Below are 18585 nucleotides of genomic sequence, written 5' to 3' on the forward strand. Positions count from 1 at the left end.
ATACCAGGACAGTTGTATATATGGAGAGAGGACTATACCAGGTGGAGCCCAGTTGTATATAGAGAGAAAACTATACCAGGTGCATCACAGTTGTATATAGAGAGAGGACTATACCAGGTGAAGCCCAGTTGTATATAAAGAGAGGATTATACCAGGTGGAGCCCAGTTGTACATAGAGAGAGAGGACTATACCAGGTGGAGCCCAGTTGTATATAGAGAGAGGACTATACCAGGTGGAGCCCAGTTGTATATAGAGTGGATTATAGCAGCCATGTTGTATATAGAGAGAGGACTATACCAGGTGGAACCCAGTTGTATATAGAGAGAGGATTATACCAGGTGCATCACAGTTGTATATAGAGAGAGGACTATACCAGGTGAAGCCCAGTTGTATATATAGAAAGAGGACTATACCAGCACAGTTGTATATAGAGAGAGGCAGGTGAAGCCCATGTATATATAGAGAGAGGTAGGTGGAACCAAGAGAGAGAGGACTATACCATGCTAGTTGTATATAGAGAGAAGACAATTCAGGCTAGTTGTATATATAGAGAGGACTATACCAGGTGCAGTTCAGTTGTATATATAGAGAGAGGACTATACAAGACCAGTTGTATATAGAGAGAGGACTATACCAGCCAAGTTGTTGTATATAGAGAGTGGACTATACCAGCCCAGTTATATATATAGAGAGAGGACTATACCAGGCCGTTGTATATAGAGAGAGGACTACACCAGGCCAGTTGTATATAGAGAGAGGACTATACCAGGTTAAGCCCAGTTGTATATATAGAGAGAGGACTATACCAGGCCAGTTGTCTATAGAGATAGGACTATACCAGGTAGAGCCCAGTTGTATATAGAGAGAGGATTATACCAGGTGGAGCCCAGTTGTATATAGAGAGAGGATTATATCAGGTGAAGCCCAGGTGTATATACAGAGAGAGGACTATACCAGGTGGAGCCCAGTTGTATATAGAGAGAGGATTATATCAGGTGAAGCCCAGGTGTATATACAGAGAGAGGACTATACCAGGTGGAGCCCAGTTGTATATAGAGAGGATTATACCAGTTGGAGCCCAGTTGTATATAGAGAGAGGATTATATCAGGCGAAGCCCAGTTGTATATATAGAGAGAGGACTATACCAGTTGCAGTCCAGTTGTAAATAGAGAGAGGACCATCTGGAGTTCTATTTATAGATTAACCATTGAAATCTTGATTTTGGATAGACACATACCTTTATACCTATAAATACAACTCTATTAATTACCTCCTCTTGTTTATCTAACTGTCTCTTAGTTATGTTTTAGTGCAGCATTTCCACTCAGAACTAAAATACAATTACATTAGTGAGTTTTTACCAATAACATGACATGTGCTTAGGGGAAGAGCTGAACATGCCTATATTTTGCACACAGCACTTTCTCTTATTCCCACTGCATTTCCAACAAAGGGACACATGTAAGTATATACATGTAGCATACAAATATTTCCTGTTAGCTCTGTTGTTTTTATCATTGTGATAATCTGTTAAAGAATTACTTTCTGCAATAATTATTATTGATGTACAAAGTTTCTGGTTGCCTCGATGAGGCATAGTTCCCTTGGCTTCACCTAGAGAAACAGGTTTGATCTAGGGGTAACCAGAATCTTGCTACCTATCTATTCCTTATGCCTATACTTACTGCTAACTGTATACTGTATTCATACCTTTGTTTGCTTCACCACGTTCCAAATAAGGAGAGAGAAAAAGTGGTTGCCCAGGGTCAACCCCATTTCTTTTCATGGGAGGGTAACTTTTAGGAAACATGCCTCGAAGTCCTGACTGGTAAGATACACTGACCAGGCTGACCAGTAAGATCACAAGTGATGACCGCAACATTAGAACCATGGCTAATATCTCTGGAATTAGGAATAATAAATTCAAGTTTTGTGTGACCATAACAAAAACCTTCACATTCATCACATCCTTCACTTGAAAATATTCTCCTAAATAATCACCTGGTAACAAATGAAATCGCATGATAAACAATCAAATGAAGCCATTTACAATCAGGCAATTAACATCCATATTCAGAGGCTTCCTTATAACAAGTTATAAGCCAAGTTGTTATCTATACAGCATCAACTCGAGTATAGAAAATAAAAAATCTGAGTATAAAGATACATTGTAACCTGTGACAACGGGTAAACACATTGTAACCTGTGACCACTGGTAGACATATTGTAACCTGTGACAACAGGTAGACACATGATAACCTGTGACAACAGGTAGATACATTGTAACCTGTAACATGAAAACGGGTAGAAACATTGTAGCCTGTGACAATCGGTAGAAACATTGTAACCTGTGAAAATCTATAGACACATTGTAATCAGTAACATGAAAACCGGTAGAAACATTGTAACCTGTGACAATCGGTAGAAACATTGTAACCTGTGACAATCGGTAGAAACATTGTAACCTGTGACAATCGGTAGAAACATTGTAACCTGTGACATGGCAACGGTAGAAACATTGTAACCTGTGACAATCGGTAGAAACATTGTAACCTGTGACAATAGGTAGAAACATTGTAACCTGTGACAATCAGTAGACACATTGTAACCTGTGACATGGCAACGGTAGAAACATTGTAACCTGTGACAATCAGTAGACACATTGTAACCTGTGACATGACAACGGTAGAAACATTGTAACCTGTGACAATCAGTAGACACATTGTAACCTGTGACAATCGGTAGACACATTGTAACCTGTGACATGGCAACGGTAGAAACATTGTAACCGGTGACAATCGGTAGACACATTGTAACCTGTGACATGACAACGGTAGAAACATTGTAACCTGTGACAATCTGTAGAAACATTGTAACCTGTGACATGACAACGGTAGAAACATTGTAACCTGTGACATGACAACGGCAGAAACATTGTAACCTGTGACAATCAGTAGACACATTTGTAACCTGTGACATGACAACGGTAGAAACATTGTAACCTGTGACAATCGGTAGAAACATTGTAACCTGTGACAATCGGTAGACACCTTGTAACCTGTGACAATCAGTAGAAACATTGTAGCATGTGACACGACAACAGGTAGAAACATTGTAACCTGTGACAATCGGTAGACACCTTGTAACCTGTGACATGGCAACAGTAGAAACATTGTAGCATGTGATAATCGGTAGACACATTGTAACCTGTGACATGACAATGGTAGAAACATTGTAACCTGTGAAAATCGGTAGACACATTGTAACCTGTGACAATCGGTAGACACATTGTAACCTGTGACATGACAACGGTAGAAACATTGTAACCTGTGACAATCGGTAGAAACATTGTAACCTGTGACATGACAACGATAGAAACATTGTAACCTGTGACAATCGGTAGAAACATTGTAACCTGTGACATGACAACGATAGAAACATTGTAACCTGTGACAATGGGTAGACACATTGTAACCTGTGACATGACAACGGTAGAAACATTGTAACCTGTGACAATCGGTAGAAACATTGTAACCTGTGACATGACAACGATAGAAACATTGTAACCTGTGACAATCGGTAGAAACATTGTAACCTGTGACATGACAACGATAGAAACATTGTAACCTGTGACAATCGGTAGACACATTGTAACCTGTGACATGACAACGGTAGAAACATTGTAACCTGTGACAATCGGTAGAAACATTGTAACCTGTGACATGACAACGATAGAAACATTGTAACCTGTGACAATCGGTAGACACATTGTAACCTGTGACATGACAATGGTAGAAACATTGTAACCTGTGACAATCGGTAGAAACATTGTAACCTGTGACACGACAACAATAGAAACATTGTAACCTGTGACAATCGGTAGACACATTGTAAACTGTGACATGACAACGGTAGAAACATTGTAACCTGTGACAATCGGTAGAAACATTGTAACCTGTGACAATCGGTAGACACATTGTAACCTGTGACAATCGGTAGACACATTGTAACCTGTGACAATCCGTAAGATATTCTAATTTATCGATTGAACTGTTGAGTTTACCAATCTGTAGAGTAATATCTATTTCTTAATTTGATTTAAATTCTCGTTTACCTTAAGCTTAAAAATACTTTATAATAACACGGACTTCCGATACATATCTTCGTATGTGTAAAGTCCAAGATTGAGCAACTGAATTCGGACTACCGAATTAGTAGCAGTCTATATGTGACGTGCGGAAATTGTAAAGGTTACATACTGATATGACAATAGCCAATTTATCACTTAGCACATACAGAGTCAAGCAATATCAAACCTTTTAAAGCAAACCTTTCAGAGAGTCTAATAGTAGGCCGGATGACGAGCTCAGTGTAATCACATGACTTACATGTGACCGATCGTATGTCTAACTACAGCTGACGTGACTTCTATATCTCCCGGCAGTGCCCGGTACACATGAGACCTAAATAAATGAATTCGAGTTAACACCCTTTATCAACTGATAATGATTAGTGCAGGTAAAAAGAAATGAAAGTTTTCCGTGAAAATTGTTTCAAATCAGTTAAAGTTTTTGTTTGCTTACACTCGGTTTTGCTAATATTTAGATAATTCGTATATACACCAAGATGAAACAAACGATCCTGAGTTCACTCAGATATACACCATGAAAGAAAGATAGATATTGAGTAATATCATGTTGGTGTATAATTAGTCTCCTTCAAATACTTTATAAAAGTGTTATACTGGATGGTAGTTTGTCGAAGATTTTCCTTATCAATGAAAGTGCGTGTATTTTGTTCAATAGCTAGAATTTCAAACGCTATTGTATCTTTGTCATGAATAGGAGATAGACATTCTAGATCCGAAACGGATTCATGATCGTAATTACCAGGTAATATAAACAACTTGAGACATAAAGGAGGTTTTACTCTTAAATTTGATTGGACTGTACATAAGAAATGAATGGATTAGGTCGTAAATCCCGTGTACGTTGTCCTTTTCATTTGGAGGGAAAAGAACTATTTTCAATGTAACACAAAACGTATTAAACCCTCTAATTTTGAAACTACATTACATATACAGTCATAGCATACATCAGAACAGTTGGTGGCGCCACTTGTGTGCTATTGACAACGCGAAGACAATACAACCGGTATAAGTAATGACATGATCGTATATATTTGCGTAATCGTACGCGTGCAAATATTGAATATATATATATATGCAACGTAAGAATAAATGTGTGACAGGAGCGGGAAAATGAGCGGCCAAACCGGGGTTCGAACCCGGGACTTTCCGAACTCTAGACAGATGCTCTACTTACTAAGCTAACTGGTCGCCGACGATCGAGCCCGTCCAGTTCCGCTACATGCCTCCCTCCTTATTTTTAGTCTTTGCCCCAATGACATCACATTTAACAACCCAGGTTCGGGTATCCCCTTGGTCAAGGCACCAAATGTAACAGGAGCGGATAGATGTGCGGCCAGACCGGTGTTCGAACCCGGGGCCTTCCGAACTCTAGACGGATGCCACCTACTGAGCCAAGTGGTCGCCGACGATCGACCCCGTCCAGTTCCGCTACAAATGAATACATCGCACCTGTATGACTGTAATATCCCCCACTCGTGCTGCAAATTTGTAGAAGATTGATAGAATCTTACATGGATCTGTTCCATGGACAGGGATATCTCAAACGTCGTTTAAGAGTCTGACTGGTCAGCATGAGGCATGCTAAGTCCATTTCAGAATTCAACATTTTATTTATTTTTCTTCCATATTTACTTCGCAACAATTACAAACAAATTATTTCAACTTTCACAATCACCGTCTGATTGGCTAGATGTAAGCGCACGAAGGTTGAAAGGGATGAAACCGAATTACCAAGGGAAAACCCCACATAGTCGGGCAGGTGATACAGCACTGTTCACGTCCGTTCCAGGAATCGAACCCCGAACGACATGATGAAAGGCGATGGCGTTACCACTGTGGCAAACAAACACAATAGAAACAGATTGTAAGTTGTCGTCGAATCATAAAATAATCCATGAAAGATGCGTCGAAATTTATGGCGATTTGCGACATGGTTAAGCTACATAGAAATAATGACCCCTTTGTGAGCTGTAAGCTTTCTCTAAGTAATACACCCGTGAAATATGGGATAAAACCAAATCTTAGCAATAATTGTGAAGTAGATTTATTATTACTGGTTTAGGGTTTAAACATATTTCATTGCCAAAATAAAATTGAACAAGGGAATTGGTCACAAGTTATTACAACTTATTGGAGCCCTTTTCCATCATACATTTTCAAATACATGCTTATAAAGATATAGGCTTAAACAAAAATTATACATATTAAGCATTCACACAAAGACATAAATACGTCATCGTATAGGAATCTTAAAACCTTCTGCTGGATTTAATGAAATTTTGCACATGTGTAAAGACAAAATAGTTTAGGTCCCCAGAAAGATCAATACTACCTAACAAAAGAAGCTCTAAATTCAAATCTACTTCTAATTCAGCCAGATTATGAAACAAAGTGCTTTTTCATTTCTGAAAGTTTGACACTCAAAGAAGAAGTGAAAGGCATTCTCACAAGGATGTCCACAGGAGCAAACTGGATTTTCAGCAAGATTTACTCGATAAAGATCGTAATTAAGGGAACTACAACTGTGTCTAAGTTTAGTATGTATCATGTTTAACTTCCGTTCACCATAACTAAAATAGATAGGTGGGGATTGTTGTGTATTTAAAGTAAGTGAAGTTTTGAACAAATTTATAGAAGGCAGTGACCGTACAGAGAAATCTAACAAGTTCCAGCTACGAAGCGTAGAAGGTATAAAACAGAGGTTTGTAAGAGAACGCCCAAATAGAGGAACTCTATAATCATTGTTATTTCTAAGATTGTATCGGTTATTATCTGCAACAATAGGTGGCAAGAGATCGTTTAAATAATCTGGAGTTAGCTTGTTATGCATTTTAAATAAAAGTTGAAGTTTTCTTCGTTTTCGACGATTCGAAAGTGTATCTAAACCAGTTTCAAAGTGTAAATCTTCTATACGTGCATAAGAAGGAAGGCCAGTTATAATACGAGCAGCTTCTCTTTGGGTTTTCTCTAATCTATCCGATTCAGTATTAGTGCAACCGTCCCACAATTCACACGCATAGTCTAAAATTGGTAAAATAAAAGCTTTGTAAAGACATTGATTTTCTTCATAACAGATATGTATGTAGCATTGATATGATCCTCCGATTTTGAGCTGGAATTAAAATTTACCCCCAAGTGCATATGGTGATCAGTAAAATTCAAATCTTTCCCGTCAAACTTCAGGTCTAAATCATCATCTATGTCAATCGAATTAGAAATAAATATTACCTCAGTTTTGTCAGGATTGAAAGTAACCAATCAAGTTTTAGCCCAAAAGTTTAAAGAATAAAGATCCCTATTTAAGACAGTTTGGATTTCAAGACATGATTAGGAAGACTTAAATAAAGAAGTATCATCTGCAAACAGACGAGCAGATGATTCAAAGACATCGACAATATCATTTATGTATATAAGACACAAAAGTGGTCCAAGAATGGAACCTTGAGGAACCCCTGCTGAGTTTGAACCTAATTGAGAATAAACACTATCTAGGAAAACTTTTTGCTGCCTATTAAATACATAGTTTTCTAGCCACGTAAATAGCTCACCACAAAGTCCGTGCGATTTAATTTCACCATCAAACCTTTATGCCAAACACGATCGAATGCTTTAGAAATATCACAGAAGACCATACATACATGTCTTTTCCCTGCAAGAGCAATACAAATATTGTGATATTTTTCAATTAGCTGATATACAGTAGAATGCGCATGCATAAAGCCAGACTGGTGTTTATAAAACAATGAATTTTCTACGAAATAATAATGTAAATGTTTGAAAATAACACGCTCAAGGACTTTTCCAGCAGTAGATAGAAGAGAAATCGGTCTATAGTTAGAGGGAGAATGCCTGTCACCTTTTTTAAACAGTGACATAACTTTTGCTACTTTCCAATTGGCTGGAAATATACCTGACGATAAAGACATGTTAATAATAATTTCAAGTGGAATACGAACAGTTTGTGATGTATTTCTTAACATATGATGACTGATCCCATCCTCACCCAAGGCCTTTCCGAGCTTCAATATCTGTAAAACATCACGGAGTTAATTTCCATTTACTCTTACAGAACTGAACGTTTTGTTGGTTTTAGACTCAACTACAGGAACTGCAGTGTTTCTATCATCGACTTGTGTAATATTACAAAAATAATCATTTAATAAGTTATCTTTGTCTCCAATAAGATTCTGGATCAGAAGACACAAATTCCTCAAATATACCATGAACATTCTCATAAAATAATAAACTGTTATTACTGAGGACACCAGTTAATATTCCCCTCATATCCACAGCAGAATTAGACATTTCCGAGCAAAGAAAACTTTCTGCCAACGAGTAAGGAACCCGGCGGAATTTACTAATGTATCCACATTATAGACATATAACAACGAACTGACGTTTCAGAATTGCATTTTTATTTATTCCTTCGCTTGAGATAATATGTGCTGTTAAGTTGAGATGGGCGGAGGCAATCTTAAGGTGGGCGTGGCGATTTGCTTCTGCGGACATGATTGGCTTTCGCACTGGTGCTTATTGCCCTCTTGGTGATATTTCGTTGCGCCATGGCGCGGAGTTCATCGTGGGTCAAAGGTCGAATATCGACTTCATCCTGACCAACCAAAATATCTGACACGTCATCGTCGTCCCTGTAAAAATACGCATGCGCATAATGCATCTTGTCGTTTAACCTTGGACTTCGTGGGCAGACTTGTCTGCGGTTTTCTCGTAAAGAGATAGCATTTTTTGTTGTTTGTGTTTCCCGAACTCGAACAGATAACTAGGCAACAACATATTTCTCTTTCATTTGTTCAAATGATATTCAAAGTGAACGAGAAGGCAACCAATTATGATTTTCACCAACGAGCGTCCTAGTCTGTCAAGAGAGGCGTGAATACTTACTCTTGCACGGACGATGTGGTCTGTACTCACACGGACGTCACGTGGTCTATATAGAGAGGGTTGGATATCTATATAAAGGCCAGAGTCTGTATAGAGAGATAAAGGGTCTATACTTACGCTGAGGCCGGAGTCTGTATAGAGAGATAAAGGGTCTATACTTACACTGAGGCCGGAGTCTGTATAGAGAGATAAAGGGTCTATACTTACGCTGAGGTCGGAGTCTGTTTAGAGAGAAAAAGGGTCTATACTTACGCTGAGGCCGGAGTCTGTATAGAGAGATAAAGGGTCTATACTTACGCTGAGGCCGGAGTCTGTATAGAGAGATAAAGGGTCTATACTTACGCTGAGGCCGGAGTCTGTATAGAGAGATAAAGGGTCTATACTTACGCTGAGGCCGGAGTCTGTATAGAGAGATAAAGGATAAATACTTACGCTGAGGCCGGAGTCTGTATAGAGAGATAAAGGTCTATAATTACGCTGAGGCCGGAGTCTGTATAGAGAGATAAAGGGTCTATACTTACGCTGAGGCCGGAGTCTGTATAGAGAGATAAAGGGTCTATAATTACGCTGAGGCCGGAGTCTGTATAGAGAGATAAAGGATATATACGTACGCTGAGGCCGGGGTCTGTATAGAGAGATAAAGGTCTATAATTACGCTGAGGCCGGAGTCTGTATAGAGAGATAAAGGGTCTATACTTACGCTGAGGCCGGAGTCTGTATAGAGAGATAAAGGTCAATACTTACGCTAAGGCCGGAGTCTGTATAGAGAGATAAAGGATATATACTTACGCTGAGGCAGGAGTCTGAATAGAGATGGGCGGAGGAATATCTGTACGTATGAACTGTGTGATCGGAGGTGCTTCCTGGCCTTTTTTGTCCTTCTTTTCAGGTTTTGGCGGATTTTGCTACAATCAGAAATTTAAATATTTATGTTATACTGATTATGTCTGCCATATTTAGTTTTTGAGATATTTTCTTTGATCGCTGGTATTACGGGTGATTTCTGTTTAAATCATGCTCAAAGTTTACACTGATTTAGAAGGAGAAAATTTACACTGATTTAGAAGGAGAAAGTTTACACTGATTTAGAAGGAGAAAGTTTACACTGATTTAGAAGGAGAAAGTTTACACTGATTTAGAAGGAGAAAGTTTACACTGATTTAGAAGGAGAAAGTTTACAATAGTAGTGTTAGATCTGTGGATAGTGTTTGCCATGGTGGTAATATTTGATACAGTGACAGTGTTACTCTCGGGGTAGGGTTTGACGCAGGAGTATGGTTTGACTGGAAGGACTGTTTGTCAGAGGATATGGTTTGGCAGAAGGTAGAGTTTGTCCTGTCAGAAAGGTTTGATATGGGGGAAGTGTTTTAACTAGAGGTAATATTTGGCTCACAGGTGATGTATGACACGGGGATGGTAACATAGGGGTATTGTTGTGTTCGACCAAAGGATACCACTATTACTTGACACGAAGGGAGGAGGGAGGGGAGTATCTGACCCAATGATACCACTATTACTTGACCTTGCGGGAGGAGGGTGGGGAGTGCCTGACCCAAGGATACCACTATTACTCGACCTTGCGGGAGGAGAGTGGGGAGTGTTTGACCCAAGGATACCACTATTACTTGACCTTGCGGGAGGAGAGTGGGGAGTGTTTGACCCAAAAATACCACTATTACTTGACCTTGCGGGAGGAGGGTGGGGAGTGTCTGACCTAGGGATACCACTATTACTTGACTAAGGCTGGAGGAGGGAGAGGGGAGTGTTTGACCCAGGGATACCACTATTACTTGACCCGGCGGGAGGAGGGAGGAGAGTGTCTGACCTAAGGATATCACTATTAGTTCACTAAGGCTGGAGGAGAGAGAGAGGGAAGTGTCTGACCCATTATCATTGCTTGACCTGGCGGTCGGGGGAGCGAGGGGTTTCTGACCCAGAGAAACTATTATTACTTGACCCGGCGGGAGGAGGGTGGGGAGTGTCTGACCTAGGGATATCACTATTACTTCACTAAGGCTGGAGGAGAGAGAGGGGAGTGTCTGACCCATTATCATTGCTTGACCTGGCGGTCGGGGGAGCGAGGGGTTTCTGACCCAGAGAAACTATTATTACTTGACCCGGCGGGAGAGGGAGAGGGGGTGTCTGACCTGGGGCACTATTATTGTTTGACCTTGCGGGTGGGGGAGTCAGGGGTGTCTGACCTAGAGGAACTAATATTACGTGACCCAGCCGGGAATGGTGGGGTGGGGTGCGGGTAACGCTTGACCCAGGTGCAATGTTAAGCCCTTAGGAGCGTTTGATCCAGGTAAGTTTTCGACATGGGATTAATGTTTGACCCAAGGGCACTGTTCGGCTTGAGGATAGCGGTAGACCCTGGAGCGGTGTTCAGCCCGGGGATCAGTGTGTATACCTTGAGATGGAGGTACTGCTGAAGCTGTAACATCTCCATGGTCCGCTGTTCCATGATTCCCATGTAATGGAGGATGTTCTTGTCCGTGATTTCCTCCTCGCTCCCTAATATAGACTTAATCGTGCTCGAGTCACAGTGAATTGTCTCAAACAGTGACGTAACACCACTTCGTAACTCATCAAGAACACCCCTGATGACGTCAATCTTTTTCTGTGCCACCTCCGTTTCGGCTGTCACTCGAACTGACCTCGACTGTATTTTTTCATTAATTCATTACATAAAAAACAATAATAAAAGAAATTTAATACACATATGACCAAAAATAAAAGAACAGAACATGCGAGCTATTATTAAACAAATTACTTACAATCGATTGAAACCATACTAGTTTCTACAATGCTGCATTTATAATAAGAAAAATGGCTTTTTATGTATCTGACAAGTCATAATGGACTTCATCAATCTCATATAAAGGAAAGGAATGTACGATTCTTTTGATGACATAACTTCACTATTTTAACAGACATTCGTAAAACAGCTTTTATAGCATTTCTTTGGCATCTTTTGTAGCGATACTCTAATTCCATATTTATTTTGTGAGGTTAGAATGCATATGACGCATCAATTTCTACCAGAGTTGTCGTTCCTTTACAGTCACAATACACCTCTATTGACACAATGACTAACAATAGTCAGGGTCAAAGTTTGACGTTGTGCAAAATTACGGCGGCATCCTGACAGCACCAACGAAGGACAAAGTTGTAGAATGTTTTGTATGTATGCTATCGATCAGTATGAAAACATCACTTACGCTATTATATAAGTTACATGCCAATATTGTAGATAAATTTCCATAAGTTATCACTGACATCACATTATATCAACATGTATCTCAAGAACACGTCGGTAGTTCAAATGTTTGTTAATCCTCAGTGCTATAGAAAATACTGAAGCCTTTGTCTGTCGTCTGTGCTTCAGATAAATATTGAAAACTCTGTCGATCCCCTGTTCTTCAGATAAATATTGAAACCTCTGTCGGTCTCCTGTGCTACAGATAAATATTGAAACCTCTGTCGATCCCCTGCGGTACAGATAAACATTGAAACCTCTGTCGGTCCCCTTTGCTACAGATAAATATTGAAACCTCTGTCGGTTCCCTGTGCTTCAGACAAATAGTGAAACCTCTGTCGGTTTCCTGTGCTTCAGACAAATAGTGAAACCTTTGTCGGTTCCCTGTGCTACAAACGTTTTCCAACTATCTTACCTGCAAGTCTTTCAGTGTGATTTTGTTGCATTCCATCATTCGGATATCCTCGATCTCAAACGCTTCCATCTCTGCCTTGGTCAACCGGATCTCCTCGTTCAGTCCCTCTACTTCCTCGTTCAACTCGTTGACATAGTTGAATAGCGCAAAGTTTTCATCCTCACGGGCGATGAAATTGTTGACGATAACAGAGATGTCTTGTTTTTCAGTAGCCTCCTTTATTTTATCAAATGCTTCCTCGTAAACATTTATTTGTTCCCGTTCTGCGTCCGTGTCTTTGTCGCGGGCGTCTACACAGCAAAACATACCAATACAAAGGTGAAGTTGAGCTTTTTATATCTGTGGTCCTGGTTGATGGGAAATATGAAGGTCTGTTTACTAGTACCCCAAGGACATAGCGAGTAAACCAACCTCCATGTCTTTAGGTAACCATGCTAATAAATGTATCATGTACACTTAAAGTTTTTTTTTTTTTTTTTTTGTAATTTTTTATTTTTCAGAATTTTTACCTGGTACAGAGGAGAGAGGGGTCTGGGTTAGCAAGAAAATTGGTCTTGGGAAGATAATTCACATTCAGATGTACACTTCAATTTCATTTGAGATATAACATGTCATTATCTTTAAAAATATAGATTAAGCATAAAACATTTCAATATTTGAAAAAGCAAAAAGGAAACAGAAAATCAGAAATTTCTGCCGAGAAATATCTATATAATCGCCGGTGTTTAACGTTGAAAATTGACCCCGGTCCACTTTCAACGTGACATCGAAATCAATTAGTATCATGTCTACCCTACTTTTGTTTTTCTTTGCCTCCTCTTCGTCCTTGAACTCTGCACGGTCATGCGCCTTGAAGAGGAGGAATTGTTTGAGTTTGTTGTCATGGTTAATGATACGCTGTAGATCCTTCATCTCGACCTCATGTTGGGCCATGTCTTTCTCACTCCGCTCCTGTGACACAAACGACAAACCAACTCTAATATGTAAAAACATTGTACCTCTGGCTCAACATAGATGAAATAATACAGTAAAGTCTGACGGAGATTAAAAAATGATTTACACCTGTACGGACACCAAAAAAGGCACCAGCATCTTATCACCACCTAACCACTAAACCACAGTCTATCGGATGGGACTTAAAATGGTGGCCCATGTGAGAATGACCACCTCGCAAGATAAAGATCCCTTTCAGGTTTTTTTTTTTTTTTTTCCGAAAAAGAGAAGATTTCATAACACCGGCCCAGAGGTTAGGATTAGTTTGCATCAGGGATTATTAATAAGTAATTTTGAGGGACATCTAAATTATTTTCAAACTTCATATAGTAGAACCCCATACCTCTTCCTCTCTTTAATTAACAGGTCCTCTTGCTGTGACGCGCATATTATTAGGCTAGGGCTATAATAAGGCCACGGAGTCGTTTTCTCTAAATTATAGTTTAAGAACAGGTTAGGTAGTATATACGGCCCCTCTCTACCTCTTCTCTGTATCCCACTCTCTACCCCATCTATGTATCCCACTCTCTACCTCTTCTCTGTATCCCACTCTCTACCTCTTCTTTGTATCCCACTCTCTACCTCTTCTCTGTATCCCACTCTCTACCTCTTCTTTGTATCCCACTCTATACCTCTTCCCTGTAATCCAACTCTCTACCTCTTCTCTGTATCCCACTCTCTACCCAATCTATGTATCCCACTCTCTACCTCTTCTCTGTATCCCACTCTCTACCTCATCACTGTATCCCACTCTCTACTCCATCTATGTGTCCCACTCTCTCCAGTCACTGATAGTATATACGGCCCCTCTCTACCTCTTCTCTGTATCCCACTCTCTACCTCTTCTCTGCAATCCCACTCTCTACCCCATCTATGTATACCAATCTCTACCTCTTCTCTGTATCCCACTCTCTACCTCTTCTCTGTATCCCACTCTCTACCCCATCTATGTATCCCACTCTCTACCTCTTCTCTGTAATCCCACTCTCTACCCCATCTATGTATCCCACTCTCTACCTCTTCTCTGTATCCCACTCTCTACCCCATCTATGTATCCCACTCTCTCCAGTCACTGATAGTATATACGGCCCCTCTACATCTTCTCTGTTTCCCACTCTCTCCCATCAATTCCTACTTTTCCCTCTCTATTCATTTTCCACCATCTTTCTTCGTCCACCGAAAGTCAGAAAGGCCGTAATAGTAGACGGACGTAAACCCCGTTAGATACTTAGATAAATACCTAGCGCATGAAAGAATCTGTCTTAAAGTGTACCCTGAGTGTTTTGCTATATTTATGTATAAAATGCTTCATATTACGCCGTAGACACTTCCGTTTCCCAGTTATTGTGACTTATCTGATATGCACACCTTTGATTTTGATCGACTAAATATGGGTAGTCCATATCTGTGACGTCACAAGTCCAACGCTGGTTCATTTATATTTTCGAAAAACATAATTACGGAACTATTTTATCGGTGTTATCCTTAAGTACTGCATATCAAATCTTTTAATTGTCGACCTTACATTAGAAATACACAACAGCGTCAGTTTGTCATTATGATGTATATATGTAATAAATGTTATTTTAAAAAACCCAGACACGAACGTTGAAATTATTTTGTAAATATTTTACCGACACATTTCTGTATTGTTGGACCGAAGCGGTACCACTGTACACAACTTTGGAATATGGAAATTCTGGCACGACGTAAGATCCGTTTATCTACCTTTAGCGCGATCATCTTGTTCTGTGCCTCGTCCCTTTCCTCGTATGCGCGAGCAGCCTCTGCGATTACCTCGTCCATCTGCGCCTTTATGTCGCTGAGGTCATTTGTGAGCTTCTTGAAGAGTCCGTCGAACACTGATCGTTCCTGACGAAGGTGGTCGATCTCTTGTCGAAGGTTGGCATTAACCGCCAGCTGCTGGTTGAACTTAACCATGGCCTGTATTATTGGACAGTTAAGTAAGTAGACTGACCAGAGTAAGCTTTTTTAGCTGTATTAGAACCTTGAGTATGGCGATGACATTTGTTTTGTCCAGTTAATCAGTTAATGATACTCGTGTTTATCAGGTTTTTACGAGTTTACAAGTTTTGGCAGTGTTTCACAATGGATTTACCTATTTCCTCTACTGTTACATGGACTGTACTTTAACAAGGTTATAATAATTTCCTTTTATGTTTCGGCTTTATCGAGTCATTTTTCTGTTAAAGGTACCTCCCTTATCAAATCTATTTCCCTTTTACCGGTACCTCCCTTATCGGATCTATTTTTTACCGGTACCTACCTTATCGAATCTATTTTCCTTTTACCGGTACCTACCTTATCGAATCTATTTTCCTTTTACCGATACCTCCCTTGTTGAATCTATTTTCCTTTTACCGGTACCTACCTTATCGAATCTATTTTCCTTTTACCGGTACCTACCTTATCGAATCTATTTTCCTTTTACCGGTACCTCCGTTATTGAATCTATTTTCCTTTTACCGGTACCTACCTTATCGATTCTATTTTCCCTTTACCGGTACCTACCTTATCGATTCTATTTTCCTTTTACCGGTACCTCCCGTATCGAATCTTTTTTCTTTTTACCGGTACCTACCTTATCGAGTCGATTTTCTTTGACTCTGATTTTTTTCTGTATGGTTCTCTCTACCATCTGCTCTGTGTTGCCTCCCTGCGCGCGTCGGTGTTTTGTTATTTCTTCCTCTACGCGTGCCACTTCCGCATCGAGTTCGGCTATACGCTTGACTTCTTGTTCGGCCTGATTATTAAATGAGTCGAGGTTGTCAATGAGCTCCATCAAACGGTTTGTGTTTTCGATATCCATGCTTTCGTTCTTTTCGCTTTGAGCGAGACGTAGGACGGTTCGAATCTCCTCATTTTCAGCTACAAGAGCCTCCTTCTCCGACCTGAAATTACACGTGTATGACTTGACCATTTAAGATTCGTTCTGAGTGGTATAGTTCTGCTTTGACCGTCCGACCGTGTGTACGTCAGGCCGTCGCAAACTTTTGTCGGGATCTTCTCATTTTTAAAACTTGTTCGCTTTGATCACTTTAACATGAAGTTTTATTTTCTGAAAATAGCAGTTTGAATTCGACTGTGTTTGAAAGAGTAGATACTCCTAATGTTAATCTTGTCCCTGTATCTCCTTTGGAAAACCAAATTTATCTTCCCGTACTAAAACTTGGAATACACCTGATATATATGAAGGATGGATCTATAGCTCCTCACACTCCGTCCCCGGCAGTTAACTAATGCGACCGACGGAAAAATTTCTGTCCAATTGGGGGTATACATGTAACACCCCGAGCAGAGGGCTGATCTATATGGTATTAAACCAATACATTTATCACTTTATTTCCATTGAGTACATCCTGCTTTATTTTAACAAATTACACTTTTTTGTGATTTGGTACGATTAAGTCATTCCCGACATCTGAAATAACAGGAGATCTGAGACGAGTCATTAAGTCACTCACATTTTCTTGCGGAGGATGTTGTTGGATTCCTCAGCGTACGCCCGACGATCGCCCTCCATTACTCTCAACTGTCTTTGAAGTTTCGCCAGCTCCAGTGCCTGTCCCGCCTCCTCTCCAAGCTCCTCATTGGAGTGTGTTTGTACTGCGCCCTTTCTCATCCCTGAAACAACCCCGTTCGCTTACTATTGACCAATAAAACTTCACAGGGAACCCGGAACCGTATTTACCGTATAGGCCGACTTTCTGTTCCGGCTTACCATTTCCTCGATTTCCGCATCACCGTGTGTTTGTGGCGATTTTTAACGAAACAGTCCATGTTTTGCAGACGTAAATTACACGTAGTGTTGATTTACCAATGCTAACTCAGAGTGTCAACCGTGAAAATGAATCGCACGCGTAAAAGAAAATAATTTACAGTATCGTGGCAAAGACCTCGGCCCGAATATCCTGTTCAAGAGTGATATCTGCGCTCAACCTAACCTCCTTTAAACTCTGTTGAATTGTGAAATAAGGGGTTAAATACTTCTACCAAGTAAATGCCTACTTGAACGTAGTGAAGGTTATGTTAGAGAGAGACAAAATGGGTGCTAACAATACAAAGCAACTAATATTGATGGGCTGAAATAGCAATTTTGAAGGAGAGTGAGGATTCAGAGGAGACAATTTCGGAAGGGAGGTTGTTACAATCTTTGAGTGTTCGAGGGAAGAAGAATTCATTACTGACAGATGTTTTACATAAAATAGTTCGAAGAGAAAATTGATGACCTGGTTTGTCTCGAAGATGAGATGTTTGGACGTAATGTATGGATGTAATGGCAATTCGTTTAAGTGTGTATTTTGTAAAATCATATAATAATATCTCACTTGAATGGAGTATTTCCGAAATTCCTTCAATAAGATAATCATATAGTCCGAGTGCAAAGGGTGTATTTGAACACGAGTGTTGGTCCTGTATAACACGATCTCCATGAGAGAACTTACCGCACATTCAAAGTCTATTTACAGAAACTGACGTTTACACGCCCGGCCAAAATCCAGACATTATAACTGATCGTGTACTAATTTGACCATTCGGAACACGTCATGTTTCTTTACATTATAATAACATCAGCAATACACAAGGAACACAATATCAATGAAGTAAACAAATCGAACCCAGTGACTTCGTTATAATCTTACCATTAATCAAAACGCCTACCACATTGATAATAAAATAAGTATTTCTGAATGTATAACGTGCTTACCTTTCAGTGACGTAATCTACATTATTTTTCTATATAGAATGCCACTGTATATCATAAAATTGTATCAGATATCTACATCAATGGTATTTGGTAATCAATTTCTGTGAATGGAGAAACATGAAGAATTCCTGAAATTTC

The 18585-nt window shown here is 39.8% G+C and overlaps 2 protein-coding genes across 2 annotated transcripts in view; both read right to left on the minus strand.

The window, feature by feature from the left end:
* The window catches only part of LOC132558158 (probable serine carboxypeptidase CPVL), a 35027-nt gene extending 30698 nt beyond the window's left edge, over nt 1-4329 (minus strand). The window contains exons 1-2 of the mRNA XM_060222691.1: nt 4319-4329; nt 1713-1904 (exon numbers count right to left, since the gene is read on the minus strand). Coding sequence (XP_060078674.1) covers nt 1713-1893 — 181 coding nt within the window. The 5' untranslated portion in view covers nt 1894-1904; nt 4319-4329. The remainder of the gene's footprint in view (nt 1-1712; nt 1905-4318) is intronic.
* A 4297-nt stretch (nt 4330-8626) lies between these two features.
* Nucleotides 8627-17361, minus strand: LOC132558162 (coiled-coil domain-containing protein 63-like). Its single transcript, XM_060222695.1, has 8 exons — nt 17204-17361; nt 16321-16630; nt 15447-15662; nt 13523-13676; nt 12726-13015; nt 11462-11713; nt 9841-9956; nt 8627-8798 (listed from the first exon to the last, which is right to left on the minus strand). The coding sequence occupies exons 1-8, from the start codon at nt 17359-17361 to the stop codon at nt 8627-8629; spliced, it is 1668 nt and encodes a 555-aa protein (XP_060078678.1).
* Between the last annotated feature and the right edge of the window lie 1224 nt (nt 17362-18585).

Source organism: Ylistrum balloti, unplaced genomic scaffold (assembly GCF_031769215.1).
Source record: "Ylistrum balloti isolate Yb309-2 unplaced genomic scaffold, AGI_CSIRO_Ybal_v1 Utg370762, whole genome shotgun sequence".
Taxonomy (NCBI): domain Eukaryota; kingdom Metazoa; phylum Mollusca; class Bivalvia; order Pectinida; family Pectinidae; genus Ylistrum; species Ylistrum balloti.

Coding starts and splice junctions, on each gene's coding strand:
- LOC132558162 (XM_060222695.1), bottom strand. CDS start 17,361: ATGAGAAAGGGCGCAGTACAAACACACTCCAATGAGGAGCTTGGAGAG. Junction 13,677..15,446: donor ACAAGATGATCGCGCTAAAG/GTAGATAAACGG, acceptor TTTGTGTCACAG/GAGCGGAGTGAGAAAGACAT. Junction 11,714..12,725: donor TCACACTGAAAGACTTGCAG/GTAAGATAGTTG, acceptor GAAAAAATACAG/TCGAGGTCAGTTCGAGTGAC.